At 51.4% G+C, this 23,537-nt stretch overlaps 1 protein-coding gene across 3 annotated transcripts in view; it reads right to left on the reverse strand.

The window, feature by feature from the left end:
- Window positions 1-20,804, reverse strand: part of cdc42bpb (CDC42 binding protein kinase beta (DMPK-like)) — a 21,381-nt gene extending 577 nt beyond the window's left edge. Inside the window, exons 1-38 of one of the 3 annotated variants that reach the window (XM_047573716.1) lie at window positions 20,104-20,804; window positions 18,125-18,216; window positions 15,115-15,198; window positions 14,172-14,267; window positions 13,935-14,083; window positions 13,765-13,858; window positions 13,074-13,274; window positions 12,667-12,915; window positions 11,652-11,871; window positions 11,476-11,574; window positions 11,176-11,309; window positions 10,429-10,671; window positions 10,010-10,120; window positions 9,693-9,937; window positions 9,501-9,606; window positions 9,281-9,405; window positions 9,106-9,211; window positions 8,881-9,029; window positions 8,152-8,249; window positions 7,979-8,058; window positions 7,683-7,757; window positions 7,522-7,596; window positions 7,002-7,107; window positions 5,980-6,116; window positions 5,758-5,897; window positions 5,594-5,675; window positions 5,291-5,507; window positions 5,114-5,176; window positions 4,613-4,851; window positions 3,731-4,088; window positions 3,219-3,316; window positions 2,864-2,948; window positions 2,669-2,786; window positions 2,462-2,579; window positions 1,792-2,031; window positions 831-936; window positions 653-714; window positions 1-207 (exon numbers count right to left, since the gene is read on the reverse strand). The exon at window positions 1-207 is cut by the window's left edge and continues 577 nt beyond it. In XM_047573716.1, the coding sequence (XP_047429672.1) occupies window positions 85-207; window positions 653-714; window positions 831-936; window positions 1,792-2,031; window positions 2,462-2,579; window positions 2,669-2,786; window positions 2,864-2,948; window positions 3,219-3,316; window positions 3,731-4,088; window positions 4,613-4,851; window positions 5,114-5,176; window positions 5,291-5,507; window positions 5,594-5,675; window positions 5,758-5,897; window positions 5,980-6,116; window positions 7,002-7,107; window positions 7,522-7,596; window positions 7,683-7,757; window positions 7,979-8,058; window positions 8,152-8,249; window positions 8,881-9,029; window positions 9,106-9,211; window positions 9,281-9,405; window positions 9,501-9,606; window positions 9,693-9,937; window positions 10,010-10,120; window positions 10,429-10,671; window positions 11,176-11,309; window positions 11,476-11,574; window positions 11,652-11,871; window positions 12,667-12,915; window positions 13,074-13,274; window positions 13,765-13,858; window positions 13,935-14,083; window positions 14,172-14,267; window positions 15,115-15,198; window positions 18,125-18,216; window positions 20,104-20,272 (5,292 nt within the window). In that variant the 5' untranslated portion in view covers window positions 20,273-20,804 and the 3' untranslated portion in view covers window positions 1-84. Of the gene's footprint in view, window positions 208-652; window positions 715-830; window positions 937-1,791; window positions 2,032-2,461; window positions 2,580-2,668; window positions 2,787-2,863; window positions 2,949-3,218; window positions 3,317-3,730; window positions 4,089-4,612; window positions 4,852-5,113; window positions 5,177-5,290; window positions 5,508-5,593; window positions 5,676-5,757; window positions 5,898-5,979; window positions 6,117-7,001; window positions 7,108-7,521; window positions 7,597-7,682; window positions 7,758-7,978; window positions 8,059-8,151; window positions 8,250-8,880; window positions 9,030-9,105; window positions 9,212-9,280; window positions 9,406-9,500; window positions 9,607-9,692; window positions 9,938-10,009; window positions 10,121-10,428; window positions 10,672-11,175; window positions 11,310-11,475; window positions 11,575-11,651; window positions 11,875-12,666; window positions 12,916-13,073; window positions 13,275-13,764; window positions 13,859-13,934; window positions 14,084-14,171; window positions 14,268-15,114; window positions 15,199-18,124; window positions 18,217-20,103 lie in introns of those variants that run through there. The other 2 variants (XR_007111121.1, XR_007111122.1) reach the window with 2 other exon arrangements.
- Between the last annotated feature and the right edge of the window lie 2,733 nt (window positions 20,805-23,537).

Below are 23,537 nucleotides of genomic sequence, written 5' to 3' on the forward strand. Positions count from 1 at the left end.
CAGCAGGTAACATCGAACGAAATAAAATAAAAATCTTCAGCAAATGCTAAACTTTGCTCGGCTGAATAGGTGAAGGGGGTGGAGTCAGGGCTCAGCATCCAGGCCATCCAGGGTCAGCTGACTGCGGTGGGGGGAGTTGGGGCTGGGGGGGCTGCTGGGGTTGGAGCTGTTGGAGGGGGTTGAGTGTTTGGTGGAGTCCGAGTCCGGCTGGGCAAGAGAGAGAGAGAGGTCCATACACATTAATTATTCATTCTTTATTGATTAATTATTAATTAGCAGGAGAAGAACTGTGTCTTTCACCAGGCTCCAAAAAGATCCAGTGGTAACACAACAAACATCTGTACATGATAACTGAAAAAAGAATTTGTTTTCATTTGTTCTCAAGTGATAATTTTGTGTTTATTCTGAACAAGAACTTGTTTCTGATTCTTGTGATAATAAAGTATTTTCTATTTCCCAAAAAGCAAATCACAAAAACACTTGAATGTTGTGAAAACTAATTCAGATTTCGATTCAGATTGATAATGCATCCAGTAATTATCAAAAAGTATCAAAAGTATCACTGGCTCTGTATCACACACAACTACTATCCATCATTAATTCATTAATTATTCATCATTTAAATGAATAATTGAAAAAAGGTGAAAATTACCTCTCGGTCCAGGTCCTGCTCTGGTTCACAGATGGTGCCAGACGCGGCACCGCCTCCAAAATCTAAACCAATAACACAGAGGACTGATGACATCATCTGCTGTCCACATGATGTGTGAGGTCACAGGTGTGGTGTGTGAGGTCACAGGTGTGGTGTGTGAGGTCACAGGTATGTTCACCTGAAGCTGTGCGGGTGATGTGGCTTCTGCTCCTCTGTTGCCGGGAGACGCTGGACAGGGGGCGGGGCTTATCCTTGATGGAGTCATCCTGATTGGCTACCACACTCTACACACATAAGAATAGCACACATCAACACACACACACAAACTGACAGTGACCTAAAGGTGTCCAACTGTTCAACTGAGCAGCTGATTAACAGTGGTCACCTAATTCACTAATTAATTAATTGTCAAGGATAGTGGCCCACAACTGACCAACAGCTGTTAGTTAACAGCTGATTAACAGTTAACAGCTGATTAACAGCTGATTAACAGTTAACAGCTGATTAACTGTTGACTAACAGCTGATTAACAGCTGATTAACAGTTAACAGCTGATTAACTGTTGACTAACAGCTGATTAACAGTTAACAGCTGATTAACAGTTAACAGCTGACTAACAGCTGAGTAACAGCTGATTAACAGCTGATTAACAGTTAACAGCTGATTAACTGTTGACTAACAGCTGATTAACAGCTGATTAACAGCTGATCAGCAGCTGATTAACTGTTGACTAACAGCTGATTAACAACTGATCAACAGCTGAGTTACAGCTGATTAACAGCTGATTAACAGCTGATTAACTGTTGATTAACAGCTGATTAACAGCTGATTAACAACTGATCAACAGCTGATTAACAGCTGAGTTACAGCTGATTAACAGCTGAGTAACAGCTGATTAACTGTTGACTAACCGCTGATCAACAGCTGATTAACAGCTGATTAACAGCTGATCAACAGCTGATTAACAGCTGATTAACTGTTGACTATAACAATAACCAATAACTGTTACTCAGCATAAACAGACGATCAAACCAACCAGCCTGTGAATCCACTGATCTGCCTCAGTCAGACCTGGGGTCGGGTCAGGGAGCGTGAGGGGGGGCGGGGGGGGGGGGGGGGGGAGAGAGAAGCTGTCCTACCCTTCCCAGAGAGGAGATGGAGGGAGAGGAGGAGGAGGAAGAGGAAGGCTGCAGGAGACTCTGCTGGGAGGAAGAGGAGGAGGAGGAGGCGGCATCTTTCTGAAGGAAGGCGCCGGCCGATGCCAAGGTCATGTGATAGACGTGCTCAAAGTTGGAGGGAGGAGAGATGAGGGGGATTCGGGAAGAGGAGGACGAGGGGGAGGGAGACGGGGAGGAGGTAAAGGAGGTGACATCACCACCCTGAACACCAGGGGGAGGAGCAGGAGAAGGAGGAAGAGGGGAGACAAGGGGGAGGAGGAGAGAAGAGAGGAGGAGTCAGTGTGATGAGCAGAGCAGTCGAAGAGGAAGATGAGGAGAGGGAGGAGGAAGAGGAGGAGGAGGAGGAGGAGGAGGAGGAGTTACCAAAGGGAGGAGGAGGAGGATGAGGAGGAGGAGGAGGAGGAGTTACCAAAGGGAGGAGGAGGAGGATGAGGAGGAGGAGGAGGAGGAGTTACCAAGGAGGAGGAGGAGAGGAGGGAGGAGGAGGAGGAGGAGGATGAGGAGGAGGAGGAGGAGGAGTTACCAAAGGGAGGAGGAGGAGGAGGATGAGGAGGAGGAGTTACCAAAGGGAGGAGGAGGAGGAGGATGAGGAGGAGGAGTTACCAAAGGGAGGAGGAGGAGGAGGAGTTACCAGAGGGAGGTCCATGAGGACCTGCATGCCGTCTCCTGGTCCCATATGAGCCACGTGGTTGAAGTTTGTTGGATTAGAAATCATCTTGGACCGGAGCTCTGGGTCCCTCAGCATCTCCCTGGACAGAGGACAGAGGACAGACAGTGATGGACAGAGGACAGACAGTTATGGCTGGGACAGGGGACAGGGGACAGGGGACAGACTGACCTCCTCTGCTGTAGACGCTCCTCCTCAGGAACCTTGAACAGGAACTTCCTTTTACTCCGAGTTCGAACCATCAACTTCCTGCTGTGGTCAGACTTCTCTGGGACGGACAGATGTCCCTCTGGAGACAGACGGGTAGAGGACAGGTTAGCAGACAGACTAGGGACAGGTAGGGGGACAGAGGAGAGGTGTGTTTACCTGAGGACGTGTTACTGAAGTACAGGAGGCGAGGATGTTCTGAGTTGACCAGGTTTAACGTCCCTTCAACATTCAGAGGTCTGATCTGAGGACAGAGACAAGGACAGGTGGTTATCTGGTCTCTGATTGGCTCCTGGTCTCTGATTGGCTCCTGGTCTCTAACGGCTCCTGGTCTCTGATTGGCTCCTGGTCTCTAACGGCTCCTGGTCTCTGATTGGCTCCTGGTCTCTAACGGCTCCTGGTCTCTGATTGGCTCCTGTTCTCTAACGGCTCCTGGTCTCTGATTGGCTCCTGGTCTCTGATTGGTTCCTGGTCTCTAACGGTTCCTGGTCTCTTACGGTTCCTGGTCTCTTACCTTCCGCAGGGAGATGGTCTGGACCCAGTCAGTGGTGAGAATATCGAAGACGTCCACTCCGTATTCACTGTAGACGCTGAGATGCGATGAGTTAGAGCCTGGAAGACAAGTAGGACACATGAGACAGAGACCTAAATCTCAACTAAAGCTCCCTGTCCCGTCCGAACGTCCCCGTCCCTGTCCCGTCCTCAGCTCCCAGTCCCGTCCTAACCCCCCAGTCCCTGTCTCGTCTTCAGCTCCCTGTTCCATCCTAACGTCCCTGTCCCGTCCTCAGCTCCCTGTCCCATCCTCAGCTCCCGGTCCCGTCCTAACCCCCCAGTCCCTGTCCCGTCCTCAGCTCCCTGTTCCATCCTAACGTCCCTGTCCCTGTCCTCAGCTCCCTGTTCCTATACCTGTCCCATCCTAACGTCCCTGTCCCTTCCTAAGGTCCCCTCCTAGAACCAGTAGACCACATCTGCAGGCCGATCGCGGTCCCTTCCTGAGTCCCCCGTCCTGACCCAGTAGAACCGGACTCTGCAGAGCCAGAGGAGTGGCGGGCCACATCAGTTCCTGAGTCCGGGACCGGCGTCCCTGTCCGTCCACGTAGATGCCGAGCTGGCTGAAGCAGAGGAGGACCTCGCTGGGTCCGGCCTCCAGGGCGTACAGGGCGTCCAGGGGCTGGTGGGCCAGGAAGGCCAGGGACGGGTCTGCCGGGTTCACCAGGCTGATGGGGGACGAGTCCCCCTGCAGGGCCAGCAGAGCGAAGCCAGACGGGTAACCCACACAAAGCCGGTCCCGGACCATCCCCAACCACTGCACCACCCCCGGAGCCTGGACCTCCCACAGCTTCTTCTGGTACGGTTTGGCCCGGAGGATCTCGTAGCAGTAGACCTGGACCAGGACAGAACCAGGAACCTTTAGAACCTTTAGAACCTTGACCCTTTGTGGGTCTAGGAACCAGATCTGGAAACTCAAGCGCACATGAACAGTAGTACTCACATTAAGAACAGTAGTACTCACATAAAGAAGAGTAGTACTCACATTAACAAGAGCAGTACTCACATAAAGAAGAATAGTACTCACATAAAGAAGAGTAGTACTCACATGAAGAAGAATAGTACTCACATAAAGAAGAGTAGTACTCACATAAAGAAGAGCAGTACTCACATAAAGAAGAGTAGTACTCACATAAAGAAGAATAGTACTCACATTAAGAAGAGTAGTACTCACATGAAGAAGAGTAGTACTCACATTAAGAAGAGTAGTACTCACATAAAGAAGAGCAGTACTCACATTAAGAGGTAAGAGAATACAGGTGAGTACTACTACTACAGGTGAGTACTACTACTACTACTACTAAGGTGAGTGCTACTACTACTACAGGTGGGTACTACTAAAGGTGTATCTATCCTGACCTGGCGTTTGACGGAGGCCAGGATGCAGGGGGGGCCCCCGGGCCGGAGTAGTCCCGTGGTCAGGGCCTGGCAGCCTTTGGTCTCAGCCAGCTTCACGTCGAAGGAGGACTCGGCTCCGTCCAGGACCCCCCAAGGGTGGAGGTGGACTTGACGGTTCCGTCCACAGAGGACAACCACGATCTGATCAGGGACCAGCTCAATCTGGTGGACCTTCTTACTGTCAGCAGCTCGGACAATCACTGGAGGGACAGACAGGGACAGTCACTGGAGGGACAGACAGGGACAGTCACTGGAGGGATTGAAAGGGACAACAGTTACTGGAGGGACAATCACTGGAGGGACAATCACTAGTGGGATAGCCAAGGACAGTGAGAGGAAGGACAGTCACTGAAGGGACAGACAGGACAGTCACTGGGGGTACAATCACGGGAGGGATAATCACTGGAGGGACAGACAGGGATGGTTAGACATTCTGTCCATGTCTCTGTGGACATGTCTCACCGTCTCTAGTGACATCCACGACAAAGAGTCCATCTTCTGTCCCCAGGACGATTCTCTCTCGATCTGTGAAGTTAAAACAGAAACACACAAAATCACACATCACAAAACCGGGACCAGGACCAGGACCAGGACCAGGACCAGGACCAGGACCAGGACCAGGGAGCGTGTGGTACCGACCCAGCAGTGCGGCAGACAGCGTGGTCTTGATGATGGGCAGGGAGGAGTCGTAGGCCTCGTGGAGGACATGGACCGGTTGGGTCTTCAGACGGTTTTGGGTCAAGATGTTCTGAAGACCTTCCAGGATCCTGACCCACTTCTTCTTCTCAGCCTCGGTCTCAGCCAGAACCAGCAGAGACACAGAGGACAGTTGAGACATCAGCTGGGACGACGTCACCTGATGGAGACAGGGACAGGGTCAGAGGGGACAGGGGAGACAGGGGGGTTAGGGTCTCCAGGGTCAGAGGGGACAGGGTCTCCTACCCTGAAGATGCAGGGGACGTCCTTCCTGGTGGCGTGGATCACATCTGAAGCCAGGACAGAGCTGACAGAGAAGTCCTCGTCCCTGAAAGACATCGTCCCTGATCAGAACTTGGACCAGAACCTGAACCAGAACTTAACGCTTCCTGACCCGGGGTTGAGTGTACCTGAGGTCCAGGACCAGACTGGCGGCCACGCCGGGCTGGGTGGACTTCCCCTCCGGGACGTCGTAGAGGAGGAGCTTACAGTCGGACGCCACGGCGAAGGCTCTCTGCCACCCCTTCTTCACCCCGCTGGGCTTAGGGACCTGGAACAAGACAAGACATGACTCCCTGAGTTCGTGGACCAGAACCAGGACCGGGGCGGTGGTGGACGGGGGGCGGTCTTACCCTGACGTAGCCCTTGTATGCGGTGCCGATGCCTCTCTGGACATCCACACCCTGTGGCCTCTTGGCCTGCTCTGCTGGGATTGGACAGACCAGGGGGGCGTGGTCTTTACAGGACACATGGCAGATGAACGAGCAGACTGAGGACGGAGACAGAGCATTAGAGACACTTCTTGTTCTGAGCCAGAACAGGTTCACTCCGCTACCCTCTGGAAGATGGGACAGGCCACTGAAGACCCCCCAGAGACCTAGGTACGTGGTCTATGCGGGTCTGAGACATCTTTGAAATAGTTGACATAAAACCTTCACGAAAACCTTTAGAGGAACTAAATGAGGAAGGACAAGGACAAGAGGACGCAACAAACCAAACCAGGGTGGACCCACCAACAAACGACATACACTGAACTAGGTATGAGTCACGAGGCTCCTCTCTGAACCAGATCTACGTAAACTGGTGTGATGTTTCTACACTAACGAGGACAGCTCTGGTTACATTTAAACACTAACGAGGACCAATCACAGCTCTGGTTACATTTAAACACTAACGAGGACCAATCACAGCTCTGGTTACATTTAAACACTAACGAGGACCAATCACAGCTCTGGTTACATTTAAACACTAACGAGGACCAATCACAGCTCGGTTACATTAAACACTAACGAGGACCAATCACAGCTCTGGTTACATTAAACACTAACGAGGACCAATCACAGCTCTGGTTACATTAAACACTAACGAGGACCAATCACAGCTCTGGTTCCATTTAAACACTAACGAGGACCAATCACCATAGTTGTCTGTATATTCTTTGTAAACTGGATATTTACTTCTACCTCATTCTTATTTTATTTTGTATTAATTCTCAGCTTATCACTAATGTAGTTTGTTACTGTTTCTGTGTTTTGTGTCTTTTAAGGAGAGCCATCGTAACTTCATTATATGTTATATGTCAACCTGGACCAGGACTAGGACGAGAGGACACTAGTGCCCCCATGTGGCTGCAGTGTGCGGGTGCGTTGGATACCTTCGCAGGCGTATCCCTGGCGGATGAGTCCCACCATCAGAGAGGTGCAGTGGGAGCACTGAGGGGGGCTGGAGAACGTCTTGATGCTCAGCTGATGAGCTTTGGGCTGAAACGAGACCAAAGGAGCTCAGGGGTTAGTGTTATGATGTGGGGCTGCTGCAGCTGCTCAGGTTCAGGTTCAGGTCTACTGTGGACCTCCATAAAGAGAGGAAGGGAAGAGGATCACATCACACGCGTTGGTCAATCTCATGTTTGTCCTCACAGGTCGATCCATCCATCAGACTTTATTTGTAGAGAACTTTTCATCAATAAAGAAAAACTACACATTAGCAGAAATGGAATAAAACTAAAAATAATAAAACACTAAAAGGCAAATAAGAGAAAAATGAAAACGACATTAACAGAATAAAATGTTAACAACTAAACATTTACTAAATAAATATATTTACCAGTAAACCGGCAGGTCAACATTTAAATGTTAGAGTTTGCTTTTAACAAGCAGGTAACCGTGGCGACATACCTTGAGGGGCGTGGTCAACGCTGAGCTCTGGTAGGGGAGGGCGGGGCTAGCTGGGACCGACCCAGGTTTCACTTCCTGTGGACACAAACAGAACCGGTTCAATCAGGTCCTCCAACAGTGGAGGACAAAAAATGTCAACAGATGGACAATCAGAGACCGACCTCGGGTTGGGACACAGAGGAGGGCGAGGGGGGCGTGGTCTCTGACTTCAGGGGGGTGGAGTCTGCATCTGTGGTCTGCAGGAAAAAGACATCTGTTAGCATCTCAGCGTAATCTGTTAGCATTGGTTAGCATCTATTAGCACTACCCTAGTATTTGTATGACAGACTGAACTATGCCTCTGTATGTGGGAGGAGTCTATTCATAGAGGTGGGGCTAAGGTGTGTTGGAGGTGGGACTAAGGTGTGTGGCCGGGGCTGATCTGTGCTGAACTGTGATTGGTCAGAAGGGGGCTCACTCTGAAGGTCAGGTCTGGAGCCAGAGGGGATGTGTTGAAGTACTCAAAGATGGAGTCCTGGAAGTCCTGGAGCTTTAGACCTGCAGAGACACACACAGGGGTGAAACCTGGACAGGACCAGGACCAGGACCAGGACCATGTCTCCTCGTGGACCAGGTTCTGGACTGACTCACCTTTGTCAGAGCGACAGCGACTGTCCTCCACCTCCTTCCTGAGGGTCTCTATCTGGTCTCCCATCTCCCTGGTCCTCTCCTCAGACTCCTTCAGCTTACTGGAGACACAGAGACATGAGGGGACATGAGGGGACAGGTAGGGGACAGGTTAGGCTTCAGTGATCTGCTCCTGCTACGTAGCTTTAGGTCTGGGGGACACTCCAGGGTGATGAGGAACCGGTGGGAGCATCCCCGCTACGTTTACACTGAAAGTGTCCTTCTTCCAGTTTACATGGAATAACTGACGGGGACATGTCCTCCTCCCCACTAGGGGGTGAGACGTGTCCCCTCAGTCCCCTGTTTGTCCAATAATAGACAACCAGGTGAGAATAGTCCACCTGTCCCTCAGATGGTTCTTCTACCAGCCCTGTTCACCTTCTTCTTCTGGGACGGTTTTGTTGTGTTGTTGTTATCGTGTTGTTTTGTGTTGTCGTTGTGTTGTTGTTGTTATCGTGTTGTTGTTGTGTTGTCGTTGTGTTGTTGTTGTTATCGTGTTGTTGTTGTATTGTCGTGTTATTGTTGTTATCGTGTTATTGTTGTCATGTTGTTGTGTGGTAGTTGGTGTCCAGTGTGTATGTACGACAGGAGAGGACGAGGAGTTAGAGGAGGACACCTTTCTGGATTTGGATAGCACAGAGGACGTGTCCCTGGGAGGGGGACATATAGGGGACAGATAGGGTGTCCTCTGACCTCTCCAGGCTGGTGTGGACAGCTTTGAGTGTCCTCAGTTCGTCCTGGACCAGCTGCTTCGCTCTGATCTCAGCGTCCAGAGCCGACTGCAGCTCCAGGCGGACGGACATGTCCAACTTCTGGCTCCGCCGCACCTTCCACAGGGGGTCCTGGGACAGGGTAGACAGGGGGGACAGGGTTAGGACAGCAAGACCACAGGGGACAGGGGATGGTCCCAGTCCTTACCAGAGGTCTGGACCCGAGGTTGGATGTCCTCAGTGTTTCCAGCTCCTCGGTCATCCGGGACGCCAGGGCCTGGAGGTAGCCTCGGGCGTCCTTCTCATCGCTCACCCTGGGGACAGAGGGACAGTCACTCAGAGTCCCCTGGGGGAGGGGGGGACGGGGAGATGGGGACACTCACCACTGGATGATCTCAGCGATCTGAGCCTCCCAGTGGGACACGCTGTCCTTCTTAGAGGACATGTCCTGGAGCTCGTCCTCCAGCTGCCGGTTCTGAGACGTCAGGTTGTCCACAAAGGAACAGAGCTGGAGACAGAAGGACGGAGACATCAGAGAGATCAGACACAGACGGAGAGCAGAGAGAGGACAGACAATGCACAGAGGACACTGAGGACGTCTACCTTGTCTGTCTCTGTCCTCAGTTTCTGGTTCTCCTCCACCAGGAGGTTTTTCTCTCGCTCGTGTTTGTCCTTCAGGACAGAAACCACCTCGTCCAACTCGGCCTGTCTGCAGGGGACACAGAGACACCTGGATCAGGACTGTCCTCTGGACCTGGATCAGGAACATGGCCTGTCCTCTGGTCCAGGTCTCACCTGTCCCTCTTGGCCTTGTCCAGCTGGTCCCGGACCAGGAGCAGTTCTTTGTTGGTGGCGAGCTGCCCCCCCTCAGAGTCCTGCAGGTCTTTGCGGAGGTGTTTGATCTCGGAGGAGTGGGCGGAGTCTCTCCTCAGGAGCTCCTCCTCATAGGCCAGGACCTTTTTGTCAAGCTCCGCCTTCAGACGGGACAGCTCCTGCTGAAACTCCGCCCCCCCAGCGGCCGGTCCGCGACCCTGCAGAGACTGGACCAGAACCAGGAACCATCAGACCCACGTCCAGACAGCGTTAGGTGAGACTGTACGGTGACCTCTGACCTTTAGGCTGTGAAGCTCCGCCTCCAGCTGCTTGGACTGACCCTCGCTGTGCTCCCTCAGCTTCCTCTCCTTCAACGCCTCGGCCCGCGCCTCCTCCAGCTGGGCCTCCAGCTGAGGACACACAGGCTTTTATTCTGGAGGGGCCACACAGGATGCTACGCTAGGCTAGGCTAGTTAGCTGGGCCTCCAGCTGAGGACACACAGGCTTTTATTCTGGAGGGGCCACACAGGATGCTACGCTAGGCTAGGCTAGTTAGTTGGGCCTCCAGCTGAGGACACACAGGCTTTTATTCTGGAGGGGCCACACAGGATGCTACGCTAGGCTAGGCTAGTTAGTTGGGCCTCCAGCTAAGGACACAGGCTTTTATTTTGGAGGGGCCACACAGGATGCTATGCTAGGTAGTTAGACTGCTCCTCACCTCCCTGCGGTTTTTGTCCGTCTTGCGGATGTCCTGTCTCATGGCGTCCATCTTGTGCAGCAGGGTGTCCACCTCGTCCTCCTTGTCCCGGAGCTGACGGGACAGACGCTGTTTGGACGAGCGCAGCTCGGACATTTTCTCCGACAGATCAGAGAACTCCTGCAGGGCCGTCCTCCTCTGGGAGTGCGCCTCCTTCAGCTCCTTGGTCTGAGTCCTCAGACGGTCCAGGGAGTCGGACATCTGCTGCTCAGAGACACACACTAACCCTCAGGGACGCACAACAGGAGGAACACACAACCTCACAACAGGAGGAACACACAACCTCACAACAGGAGGAACACACAACCTCACAACAGGAGGAACACACAACCTCACAACAGGAGGAACACACAACCTCACAACAGGAGGAACATGCAATCTCTTATGTTCTTACTATCCACAAAAAAGTAAAGATTGAGGACACGTGCGTATGTTAGTAAATCAGAACGGTTCTAAAGTGGCAGGTGCGTCTGTTTAATGCGTCTGTGTCTCTATGAGGATCTGTTTACTGACGAAATCCATGAAATCATGAGGATGACACGGCATTTACATCCATACGTTGGTAAATTCAATTATTGTTATGATTAAAGCCTTTTTCCTGATAAATTAAGTTTTAAAATCATCATTTGTGCGTACGCACAGTCTGAGGGAGACAAATAACAATAACAGGGACACACAACGTCACAATAACAGGGATACACAACCTACCTTGTGGACGTCATCCTTCTCCTGTCTCAGCGTCTTCACCTGCTTCTCCAGGTTCTTCAGTTTGGAGGCGGAGCTCTCGTAGTCCTGTCTCAGAGTGACCGCCTCCTCCAGCTGGTGCTCCAGCCTATCAGAGTCTAGAACAGCAATGACATCACTGCCTGAGGCTTAGCCAGCTATGCTAACCATCATTACCCTGCTAGCCATGTAAAGCATGCTAAAAATGCTAACCATAGTCACCATGTGAACCCTGCTAGCCGCGCTAAGACTGCTAACCCTGCTAACCCTGCTAACGCTGCTAACCTGCTAGCTTCTTCTTCAGCCGTTCGATCTCCTCGTTCAGCTTCTTCAGTTCTTGATCTCGGCTCAGAGTCCCTCCTCCGCACGGAGCCTGGGTGGACTCTGGAGGACAGACGGGACAGGTTAGGACACGAGAAGGACACAGGGACAGGGGGACAGGAGGACAGGAGGAGTCTGACCTTGTAGTTTCCTGTTCAGCTCCTGTTTCTCCTGCTCCAGTCGGCGGATCCTCCTCTCAAACGCCTCCACCTCCTGTCCCCGTCCTCCTCGTGTCCTCCTGTCCTCCTCCCTCTGCCCCCCTGCTCCTGCTCCCCCACTGTGGTCTGAGGTGTAGGTGAAGCCCACGAAGGGGAGGTGCTGACCCATGAAGCCGGAGTGAGACACTGGAGGACTGATGTCCTGCTGGGACAGACACAGGGACATTCTCCTTACATACAATCATATATAAAGAGCTCATAGAACCAGACTGGCCCAACAGATCACTACCATCTCTAAGTGCAGGTCTGCTTGTGGTTCCTAGAGGTTCTAAAAGTAGAATGGGAGGTAGAACCTTCAGCTATCAGGCTCCTCTCCTGTGGAACCAGCTCCCAGTTTGGGTTCTGGAGGCAGACACAGTCTCTACGTTTAAGGTCAGGACTAAGACTTTCCTTTTAGACAAAGCTTATAGTTAGAGCTGGACTTAACCATCCCTTAGTGATGCTGCTATAGGCTGAGGCTGCAGGGGGACGATGCACTGAGGACATGTCCTCTCCTCTTTGTCCTCTAACATCTTATCATTTTATTTTCCATCTCTTATAATTTACTAACCACTGTGTCTCCCTCTCTCCCTCCATCTTCTTGTGAGGGTCTCTGGTCTGGAGGCTGAATATCTGACCTGTGGAGTTCTAAGCTACATCTGCTGCCGTGGCCTCATCAACCAGCCCAGTCTTCATGGTCTGGAGTCTGTGTCTCAGACCTGTGGAGCTCCATAAACTACATCTGTCCCAGTCTTCATGGTCTGGAGTCTGTGTCTCAGACCTGTGGAGCTCCATAAACTACATCTGTCCCAGTCTCCATCGTCCCAGAAACAATTTGTGTTGTTATTGGTTCTATATAAATAAAACTGGATTGAATTGAACTGAATTGACAGAAACGGGGACGTTACAGCTGGAGGACACTGACTGAAGGACAGGGTCACTGGCTGAGTGTCCTCACCGGGTTCTTGAGGACGTCATCATCCACGTCGAAGTTGGACGTGTCAGTGGGGGAGGACACGTCGGGGACATAGGGGGCCTCAGTGGACCGGATGTTGTCCCAGTCGATGCCTCTGAAGAACGGGTGGTTCTGGAAGTCAGAGAGACCGTGGACACCGAGACGCATGTCCCTGGGGGACAGGAGACGCTGGACAAGGTCTCTGGCATCCTCAGAGACATCAGTCACATGGGACGGGAACTGGAACCGGTCCTGGACAGACAGAGACACTGTCAGAGAGGTAGGATGACAGTAATCTGATTACTCTAACCCCCAGCAGTAATCTGATTACTTTAAGCCCCAGCAGTAATCTGATTACTCTAACCCCAGCAGTAATCTGATTACTCTAACCCCAGCAGTAATCTGATTACCTGGTGGTTCATGATCTTGCCGTACGTCTCCACCAGGGACTCGGCGTAGAACGGTGTTTCTCCAAACAACATCTCGTAGACGCAGACTCCCAGAGACCACCAGTCACACTCGGGCCCGTACCGGCCCATCCCGTCCTCCATGGCCTGCAGGATCTCTGGGGAGATGTAGTCTGGGGTTCCCACGGCAACCGAGGACTGCACCTGGAGGACGAGGACGAGACGTTACACCTGGAGGACGAGTCTGTTACGTGTCTGTTACGTGTCCGTTGTGTGTCTGTTGTGTGTCTGTTGTGTGTCCGTTGCGTGTCCGTTGTGTGTCCGTTGTGTGTCCGTTGTGTGTCCGCTGTGTGTCCGTTGTGTGTCCGTTGTGTGTCCGTTGTGTGTCCGTTGTGTGTCCGTTGTGTGTCTGTTACGTGTCTGTTGCGTGTCTGTTACGTGTCTGTTGCGTGTCTGTTACGTGTCTGTTGCGTGTCCGTTGTGTGTCCGCTGTGTGTGTCTGTTGCGTGTCCGTTGTGTGTCCGCTGTGTGTGTCTGTTGTGTGTCCGTTGGGATAGTGCCGATGTGGCGGCGGATGTGTGTTGGTCCAGTGTGTCTGTTGCGTGTCCGTTGTGTGTCCGCTGTGTGTGTCTGTTGTGTGTCCGTTGTGTGTCTGTTGTGTGTCCGTTGTGTGTCCGTTGTGTGTGTCTGTTACCGTGCCGTCCTCCATCATGCGGAGACAGGAGCCGAAGTCGGCCAGGCGGATGTGTCCGTTGACGTCCAGCAGGACGTTGTCGGGTTTGATGTCCCTGGACACAAGGCGTGTTAGCAGGTTACCGTGGTTACCGTGGTTACCGTGGAGACGGGGGCTGGAGGCCCGCCTACCTGTGGATGTAGTGCTGCTGGTGGATGGAGTGGATGGCCAGGACCATCTCAGCCACGTAGAACTTGGCCATGTCCTCAGGAAGACGGTCCTCAAACTTACTGAGCAGAGTCAGGAGGTCTCCCCCCACGTAGTAGTCCATCACCAGGTACTGCAGCAACACGACAACACCACAACACGACAACATGAACCGCTCCGCTCTGATTGGCTACTGGTAACTGTGGAAACGCAACACTCACCAGGTAGTTGTCGTCCTGGAAGGCGTAATGTAGCGTTGTGATCCACTGGCTGTCTCCTCTCACCAGGACGTCACGCTCCTCACGGAAACACGCCGTCTAGCACGACAACAACAACACGACAACAACAACACGACAACAGCACAGAGAAAACATCAACAACACGACAACAGCACAGAGAAAACATCAACAACACGACAACAGCACAGAGAAAACATCAACAACACGACAACAACAACAGAGAAAACATCAACAACACGACAACAACAACAGAGAAAACATCAACAACAACACAGAGAAAACATCAACAACACAACAACACAGAGAAAACAACAACAACACGACAACAGCACAGAGAAAACATCAACAACACGACAACAACACAGAGAAAACAACAACAACACGACAACAACACAGAGAAAACATCAACAACACGACAACACAGAGAAAACATCAACAACAACACAGGGAAAACATCAACAACACAACAACACAGAGAAAACAACAACAACACGACAACAGCACAGAGAAAACATCAACAACACGACAACAACAGAGAAAAACACAACAACAACAGACAGAGAAAACATCAAACAACACGACAACACACAGAGAAACATCAACAACACAACAACACGAACACCAACACACAGAGAAAACATCAACAACAACACAGAGAAAACATCAACACAACGAAAACAACACAGAAAACACAACAACACAGAGAAAACAACAACAACAACGAACACAACAACAACAGAGAAACAACAACAACACACACAACAAACACAGAGAAAACAACAACAAACACGACAACAACACAGAGAAAACAACAACACAACAACACACAGGAAACAACAGACACAGAAAAAAACACAACACCAACAGCACAGAGAAAACATCAACAACATGACAACAACACGTTAACAACACGTGACACACCCACCTCAGCTCTCTTCAGCATCTCCCACTTATTGAGGATCTTCATGGCGTAAACTCTCTCAGTGTGTTTCATCTTCACCACGGCAACCTGAGAAAGACACAGACACCTGTAGACCAGGTACAGACCAGACCAGGTGTAGACCAGGTACAGACCAGACCAGGTACAGACCAGGTACAGACCCGGTACAGACCAGGTACAGACCAGACCAGGTGTAGACCAGGTGTAGACCCGGTACAGACTCGGTACAGACTCGGTACAGACCAGGTACAGACCAGGTGTAGACCAGGTGTAGACAAGGTGTAGACCAGGTGTAGACCCCGGTACAGACCAGGTGTAGACCAGGTACAGACCAGACCAGGTGTAGACCAGGTACAGACCCGGTACAGACCAGGTGTGGACCAGGTGTAGACCAGGTGTAGACCCCGGTACAGACCAGGTGTAGACCCAGTACAGACTCGGTACAGACCAGGTACAGACCGGGTGTAGACCGGGTGTAGACCAGGTGTAGACCAGGTGTAGACCAGGTACAGACCAGACCAGGTACAGACCAGACCAGGTGTAGACCAGGTACAGACCAGACCAGGTGTAGACCAGGTGTAGACCCGGTACAGACTCGGTACAGACCAGGTACAGACCAGGTGTAGACCAGGTACAGACCAGGTGTAGACCAGACCAGGTACAGACCAGGTACAAACCAGGTGTAGACCAGGTACAGACCAGACCAGGTACAGACCAGACCAGGTGTAGACCAGGTACAGACCAGACCAGGTGTAGACTAGACCAGGTGTGGACCAGGTACAGACCAGACCAGGTACAGACCCGGTACAGACCAGGTACAGACCAGACCAGGTGTAGACCCGGTACAGACTCGGTACAGACCAGGTGTAGACCAGGTGTAGACCCCGGTACAGACCAGGTGTAGACCCGGTACAGACTCGGTACGGACCAGGTACAGACCAGGTGTAGACCAGGTGTAGACCAGGTGTAGACCAGGTGTAGACCAGGTACAGACCAGACCAGGTGTAGACCCGGTACAGACTCGGTACAGACCAGGTACAGACCAGGTACAGACCAGGTGTAGACCAGGTACAGACCAGGTACAGACCAGACCAGGTGTAGACCAGGTACAGACCAGACCAGGTGTAGACCCGACCAGGTGTGGACCAGGTACAGACCAGGTACAGACCAGACCAGGAGTAGACCCGGTACAGACCAGGTACAGACCAGACCAGGTGTAGACCAGGAACAGACCAGACCAGGTACAGACCAGACCAGGTGTAGACCAGGTACAGACCAGACCAGGTGTAGACCAGGTACAGACCAGACCAGGTGTAGACCAGACCAGGTGTGGACCAGGTACAGACCAGACCAGGTACAGACCCGGTACAGACCAGGTACAGACCAGACCAGGAGTAGACCCGGTACAGACTCGGTACAGACCAGGTGTAGACCAGGTGTAGACCAGGTGTAGACCCCGGTACAGACCAGGTGTAGACCAGGTACACACCAGACCAGGTGTAGACCAGGTACAGACCCGGTACAGACCAGGTGTGGACCAGGTGTAGACCAGGTGTAGACCCGGTACAGACCAGGTGTAGACCCGGTACAGACTCGGTACGGACCAGGTACAGACCAGGTGTAGACCAGGTACAGACCAGACCAGGTGTAGACCCGGTACAGACTCGGTACAGACCAGGTACAGACCAGGTACAGACCAGGTGTAGACCAGGTACAGACCAGGTACAGACCAGACCAGGTGTAGACCAGGAACAGACCAGACCAGGTACAGGCCAGACCAGGTGTAGACCAGGTACAGACCAGACCAGGTGTAGACCAGGTACAGACCAGACCAGGTGTAGACCAGACCAGGTGTGGACCAGGTACAGACCAGGTACAGACCAGACCAGGAGTAGACCCGGTACAGACCAGGTACAGACCAGACCAGGTGTAGACCAGGAACAGACCAGACCAGGTACAGACCAGACCAGGTGTAGACCAGGTACAGACCAGACCAGGTGTAGACCAGGTACAGACCAGACCAGGTGTAGACCAGACCAGGTGTGGACCCGGTACAGACCAGACCAGGTACAGACCCGGTACAGACCAGGTACAGACCAGACCAGGAGTAGACCCGGTACAGACTCGGTACAGACCAGGTGTAGACCAGGTGTAGACCAGGTGTAGACCCCGGTACAGACCAGGTGTAGACCAGGTACACACCAGACCAGGTGTAGACCAGGTACAGACCCGGTACAGACCAGGTGTGGACCAGGTGTAGACCAGGTGTAGACCCCGGTACAGACCAGGTGTAGACCCGGTACAGACTCGGTACGGACCAGGTACAGACCAGGTGTAGACCAGGTACAGACCAGACCAGGTGTAGACCCGGTACAGACTCGGTACAGACCAGGTACAGACCAGGTACAGACCAGGTGTAGACCAGGTACAGACCAGGTACAGACCAGGTGTAGACCAGGTACAGACCAGACCAGGTACAGACCAGACCAGGTACAGACCAGACCAGGTGTGGACCAGGTGTGTTTATATCCTGACCCTCTGGTATGTAACACACTTGCACACACTGAGTGCACACAGAGACTTGGCTGTGTGGTGTGTGTTGGTTAGCAGTAGCATGAGGCTAACTAGGCTAACTATTAGCACTAAAGGTTCAGTGTGTAACAATCCTCGTCAGTGGTTAATAAACATTTAGCCAGGAACACACACCCCAACATTACTACGCTAACACTAGCTTCTACAGGCTAACAGAGGCAGCTAATGTTAGCTTCTACAGGCTAATGGAAGCAGCTAATGTTAGCTTCTACAGGGTAATGGAAGCAGTTAGCAATACCTTCTAGAAGCTAACAGAGGCAGCTAATGCTAGCTTCTTTAATGTTTGCTTGCTGTCTAGTTGTAGTTCATAGTTGTAGTTTCTAGTTGTAGTTCATAGTTGTAGTTTCTAGTTGTAGTCCATAGTTGTAGTCCATAGTTCATAGAAGACACCAGGAAGTCTCACCTCTCCAAAAGCTCCTCGTCCAATCACCTTCAACATCTCAAAGTCGTCTCTGTGCAGTCGCATGTCCTTCACCCTGGTAGTGAACGGTTTAACTGGGGACAGAGACACAGGGACATGTCAGAGACACAGGGACACGTTAGAAACATGTCAGAAACACGTCAGAGATACGGGGACATGTCAGAGATACGGGGACACGTCAGAGACACGTCAGAGATACGGGGACACGTCAGAGACATGTCAGAGACACAGGGACACGTCAGAGATACGGGGACACGTCAGAGACACGTCAGAGACACAGGGACACGTCAGAGACACAGGGACACGTTAGAAACATGTCAGAAACACGTCAGAGATACGGGGACACGTCAGAGACATGTCAGAGACACAGGGACACGTCAGAGACACAGGGACACGTCAGAGACACATCAGAGACACAGGGACATGTCAGAGACACAGGGACATGTCAGAGACATGTCAGAGACACGTCAGAGACACGGAGACATGTCAGAAACATGTCAGAGACACAGGGACACGTCAGAGACACGGGGACACGTCAGAGACACGTCAGAGATACAGGGACACGTCAGAGACACGGGGACACGTCAGAGACTCGTCAGAGACACGGGGACACGTCAGAGACACGTCAGAGATACAGGGACACGTCAGAGACACAGAGAAACGTCAGAGACACAGGGACACGTCAGAGACACAGGGACACGTCAGAGACACGGGGACACATCAGAAACATGTCAGAGACACAGAGACACGTCAGAGACACGTCAGAGACACGGGGACACGTCAGAGACACGTCAGAGATACAGGGACACGTCAGAGACACAGAGAAACGTCAGAGACACAGGTTGATCTGGATGTCAACCACAGGGACACGTCACAGATACAGGGACACGTCAGAGACACGAGGACATGTCAGAGACACGTCAGAGACACAGGGACACGTCAGAGACACGGGGACACGTCAGAGATACGGGGACACATCAGAAACATGTCAGAGACACAGAGACACGTCAGAGACACGTCAGAGACACAGGGACACGTCAGAGACACGTCAGAGACACAGAGACACGTCAGAGACACGGAGACACGTCAACATCGTCCTCTGCAGCTTGTGGGACACTAGGACCCAGCAGACTGAGTCTGTATCTGGGTCAGACCAGAATAGAAACCAGAGTCCTGGTTCCTCCTGAGACTCATCTGGACCCTGAAACCTCCTGGTTCTGGACCTGAAAAGAAGACGACCTACTTCCTGTAGCAGTAAAACTCCAGCCCCCAGAATGCACCTCTCTGCAGGGTCAAACCAGGAACCAGTCAGAGACCAGGGTCTACCTGGGCCTACCTGGGCCTACCTGGGCCTACCTGGGTCTACCTGGGCCTACCTGGGCCTACCTGGGCGCTGACTGGCAGCAACCAGGACCTTTCAGGACCCTCCAACTGGGGAACCGCATTTGGACCTCATCAAGAAACCCTGGAACCTGAAACCCCCTTGAAGACCTGACCAGGACCTGGTCCTGGATTCTGGAGAACCTCAATATTTAACAAAAGAGTTCTACCCGGGTCCTGGTCTTTAGGACTTCCTGACTGACCCGGGTCCCAAACGCTTTGACACAACAACTCGGTCAAACTTCTTTCCCCGTTAGAAGGACCTGGCCCCGGCCCCAGACCTGGACCCGGCCCCGGACCCCAGAGCCCAGACCCCGGACCCCAGACCCAGACCCCAGAGCCCAGCCCCAGACCCCGGACCCCCAGACCCCGGACCCCAGACCAAGACCCCAGCCCCAGACCCGGACCCCAGCCCCAGACCCGGACCCCAGCCCCCAGACCCAGACCCGGACCCCAGCCCCCAGACCCCAGACCCCAGCCCCAGACCCCTGGACCCCAGACCCCTGGACCCCAGACCCGGACCCGGACCCCAGACCAAGGCCCCTGGACCCCAGACCCCAGACCCGGACCCGGAGCCTCACCCCAGAGCAGGAACTCGGTGACGTGCTTCTCCCTCCTCAGGGGCCCCGTGGAGCACTCGGTGTAGACGCAGAGCAGGAGGTCCAGCAGCGCCTCCAGGTCCAGGTTCCCCGCCTCCTTCGGGTCCCGGAGCAGCTCCTCCAGCTCCTTGAGGCGGACCTGGGCCGACATCCTGACCGGGGACCGGGGGGACCAGGGGCACCGGGGCTGGGTCCTGGTCTTATCCGCTTCCTGCCTTCGAGCTCCGCCTGCTAGCAGCCGCGGCTAGCCCGTTAGCTCCGGAGGACCGGTCCCGACATGTCGAGGTGGGCCGGGGGTCGGGGAGTCGGGGAGTCTGTGTCGGTACCGTAGACCCGTTTCCTGGAGGACCGAGCGAGACGCGGCCCCGCGGCTTTAATCCGGTAAATCTGGACTTTCCTCTCGGAAACGGGGACGTCGGGACGGACTTCTCAGCTTTTCCGTCGCTGCTCCATGTATCGGTCCCGGTCCGAGTCCGGGTCCGGGTCCGGGTCCGGGTCCTGGTCCGCGTCCGGGAGCTCCGGGTCCGGCTGGGCTGGATCCCGGGGGATTAGAGGCGGTGTTTGGGAGGATCGAGCTGTAGCTGCCGGTGTCGCCGCTCGGTGCTCGGTGGGAATATGGCTGAATCCAGGATCCGGGACGGGGTCATCCCGAGCAAGCTCAGGAGCCTAAACCGAACTTCCTGTCACCACAGCGCCTTCACAATAAAAGCCTGAGACTAATACAGAGGAGCTGATGTGTTCCTGCTGATGACGTCAGAGTTTATTAAAGCACATTTACAAACAGAAAGAAACCAAGGACCCTGTTAATATCAAACTAATAAATAAGACCTAAAACAGGAAATAAAACAAAGATAAACCGAGTTATAATAAATCCAGAGACATCCAGATCAACCTGGACTGAAGGCCACAGAGAAGCTTTAGGGGCCAGCACCAAAAAGGCTCCATTAGCTCTGGTTCTGATTATGGATCTAGGATCCTGATCTAGGGAGGTCCATGAGCAGCTGGTCTAAGGATCTCAGAGCTCTGGCAATGGTGTGACAGATGAGAAGGAAACTGGCTATAAAGATTTAAAATGAATCCTAAAATGGACTGGAGGCCGGTGTAGGGAGGCCAGTACCGGTCCCAGTTCTGTTCAGCCTGTAGGTGGCGTAGTGCTGACTGGTCCAGACCAACAGAGAGAGAGTTACAGTCATTTAAACCGGTGTGAATTATCCTCCCAGAATCATGTGCAGGACTCACTTTACTCAGGGTTACTGCAAAGAACACAGGTTATCGTGAATAGTTTTAAATCATCTTTCATTTTCTTTTTATGTGCGTCCTTTGGGAGACGCAGACGTGGTGTCAACAGCCAGATGTACCAGCCTTTCACCTCATTACACAACGGCAAAACCTGGACAAACAACAACCTCCTGCAGTTATACTCAAAATGGAAACGATTGTTATTGAACCTCAACAGCTGGTTCCTTCTGCAACAACATCAGCACTGTTGGGAGAAAACCTCTGGACCCAGAAAAACCTCTAGACCTAGGTTCTGAGTCCCATATCGTTTGCATAATTGCCTAAAATTTATATCATGGTTGAACATTTTTGGAAAACAATAAAACCCCAAAACCCAGTTTTTGGTTGGTATTTTAATGATATTGTAAGAGTCATTATGCTATTATGCTAATGATTATACAAACAGTTCAGACCTGAGACTGGACCCATTTTATTTTAGTACAGACACAGAGACGGTTTCGTTTCCTCTGTACAGTGGCCCTGAGGTGCAAATCACAACAGCAAATCAGAAAACACAACAACAAAAGAGAAAACACAACGACAAAAAGAGAAAACACAACAACAAATTACTGAACACAACAGCAAATCAGAAAATGTTTACATTGTGAAATGTCGAAAGCATATCCAGTATCACGTCATATTCATGTCCGGCATGAAATATTCCTTAACAGCAGCCGGCACCTGCTCATTTGTGGCGCTTGTGTTTTCAAAACATGTAAAAACATAAAAAAACGCCTTTTCTGGTTCAAAGGACGGACCAGTTCTTTTGTCCAGTCAGCGACGATTCATGTCGCCCGGGTTTACTTACCTTTTCGGTTTGGTTAATGTTGTGTTTTCTGATTTTCTGTTGTGATTTGCACCTCAGGGCCACCGTACCTCTGGGTTATTGTGTATCTGAGAACTGAAGCACCTGAAGCGGCTGCTTTGAACCAGAACCATCACATCCCTCCAGTTCTAGCAGATCTCCACTGGCTCCCAGTTCGTTTTAGAATTGGTTTTAAGGCCTTTTAAGGTCCAGGGCTACATACAAAGGTTGTGTTTTCTTTTGACTTTCTGCTTTTATTAACTTTGTGTCTTTATGTTCTTGTTTTTAAATTGCAAATTCGTTATTTAATGTTTTTTTTTATTTTTAGATTATCACTGATTTTTTTAATAATTAATTTCGAAACTTAATGTATGAAACATGACACATTTTGACGGAGATAAACCTGAAGAGAAAAAAACACAACAGTCATGGACTCTTCTATGGCTTTTATCTTGAAATCTAACATCCTGCTTCCGGAGACTAGAAGCCCCGCCCCCGACGCTCCGGACGTATGACGTCAGGCCGTGATTGGTGATTGACGGGAGCCGGGAGAGACTGGTACCGCCCCTCCCACTGACGTCATCTGATGGCGTCATGAAAATAAAAGAATAAACAAAGAGAGCTGTTTAGTTTCAAAGGGTCGGAGTTAAATTATTTTATTCTTATATTTTAGTTCTTATTATTTCTCTTTACTAATATTAGAATAACAGTCATTATTCAACAACAGCATTCTATCTATCTATCTATCTATCCATCCATCCATCCATCCATCCATCCATCCATCCATCCATCTATCTATCTATCTATCTATCTATCTATCTATCTATCTATCTATCTATCTATCTATCTATCTATCTATCCATCCATCCACCCCTGACGGCCCTGAGGTGCAGCTGTGAGTCTGTGACGTGTCCACCAGGGGTCAGTGCAGCACTGAATCCGAGTCTGATGACGATGAAGATGTTACATTAAACTGAGACCTGAACCTGGATCTGAATCTATCTATCTATCTATCTATCTATCTATCTATCTATCTATCTATCTATCTATCTATCTATCTATCTATCTATCTATCTATAATTAAATCTGTGACAGAGCAGTGGGAGGTTGTTGTCCTCTGGAATGTGTTAAATTGTGATGAAGATGATTTTAAATGGAGAATAATAATAATAATAATAATAATAATAATAATAATAATGATGATGATGGTGATCATGATAGATAGAACTGTTAAAAACTGACACTAAGGACAGACGGTGTCACATCTAGAAGGTTGAATGTGACACCGTCTGTGAAAGCTCAGTAATGGTAACGGGGTAAAACATGATTAAAA

The sequence above is a fragment of the Mugil cephalus genome, chromosome 21, assembly GCF_022458985.1.
Source record: "Mugil cephalus isolate CIBA_MC_2020 chromosome 21, CIBA_Mcephalus_1.1, whole genome shotgun sequence".
NCBI lineage: Eukaryota > Metazoa > Chordata > Actinopteri > Mugiliformes > Mugilidae > Mugil > Mugil cephalus.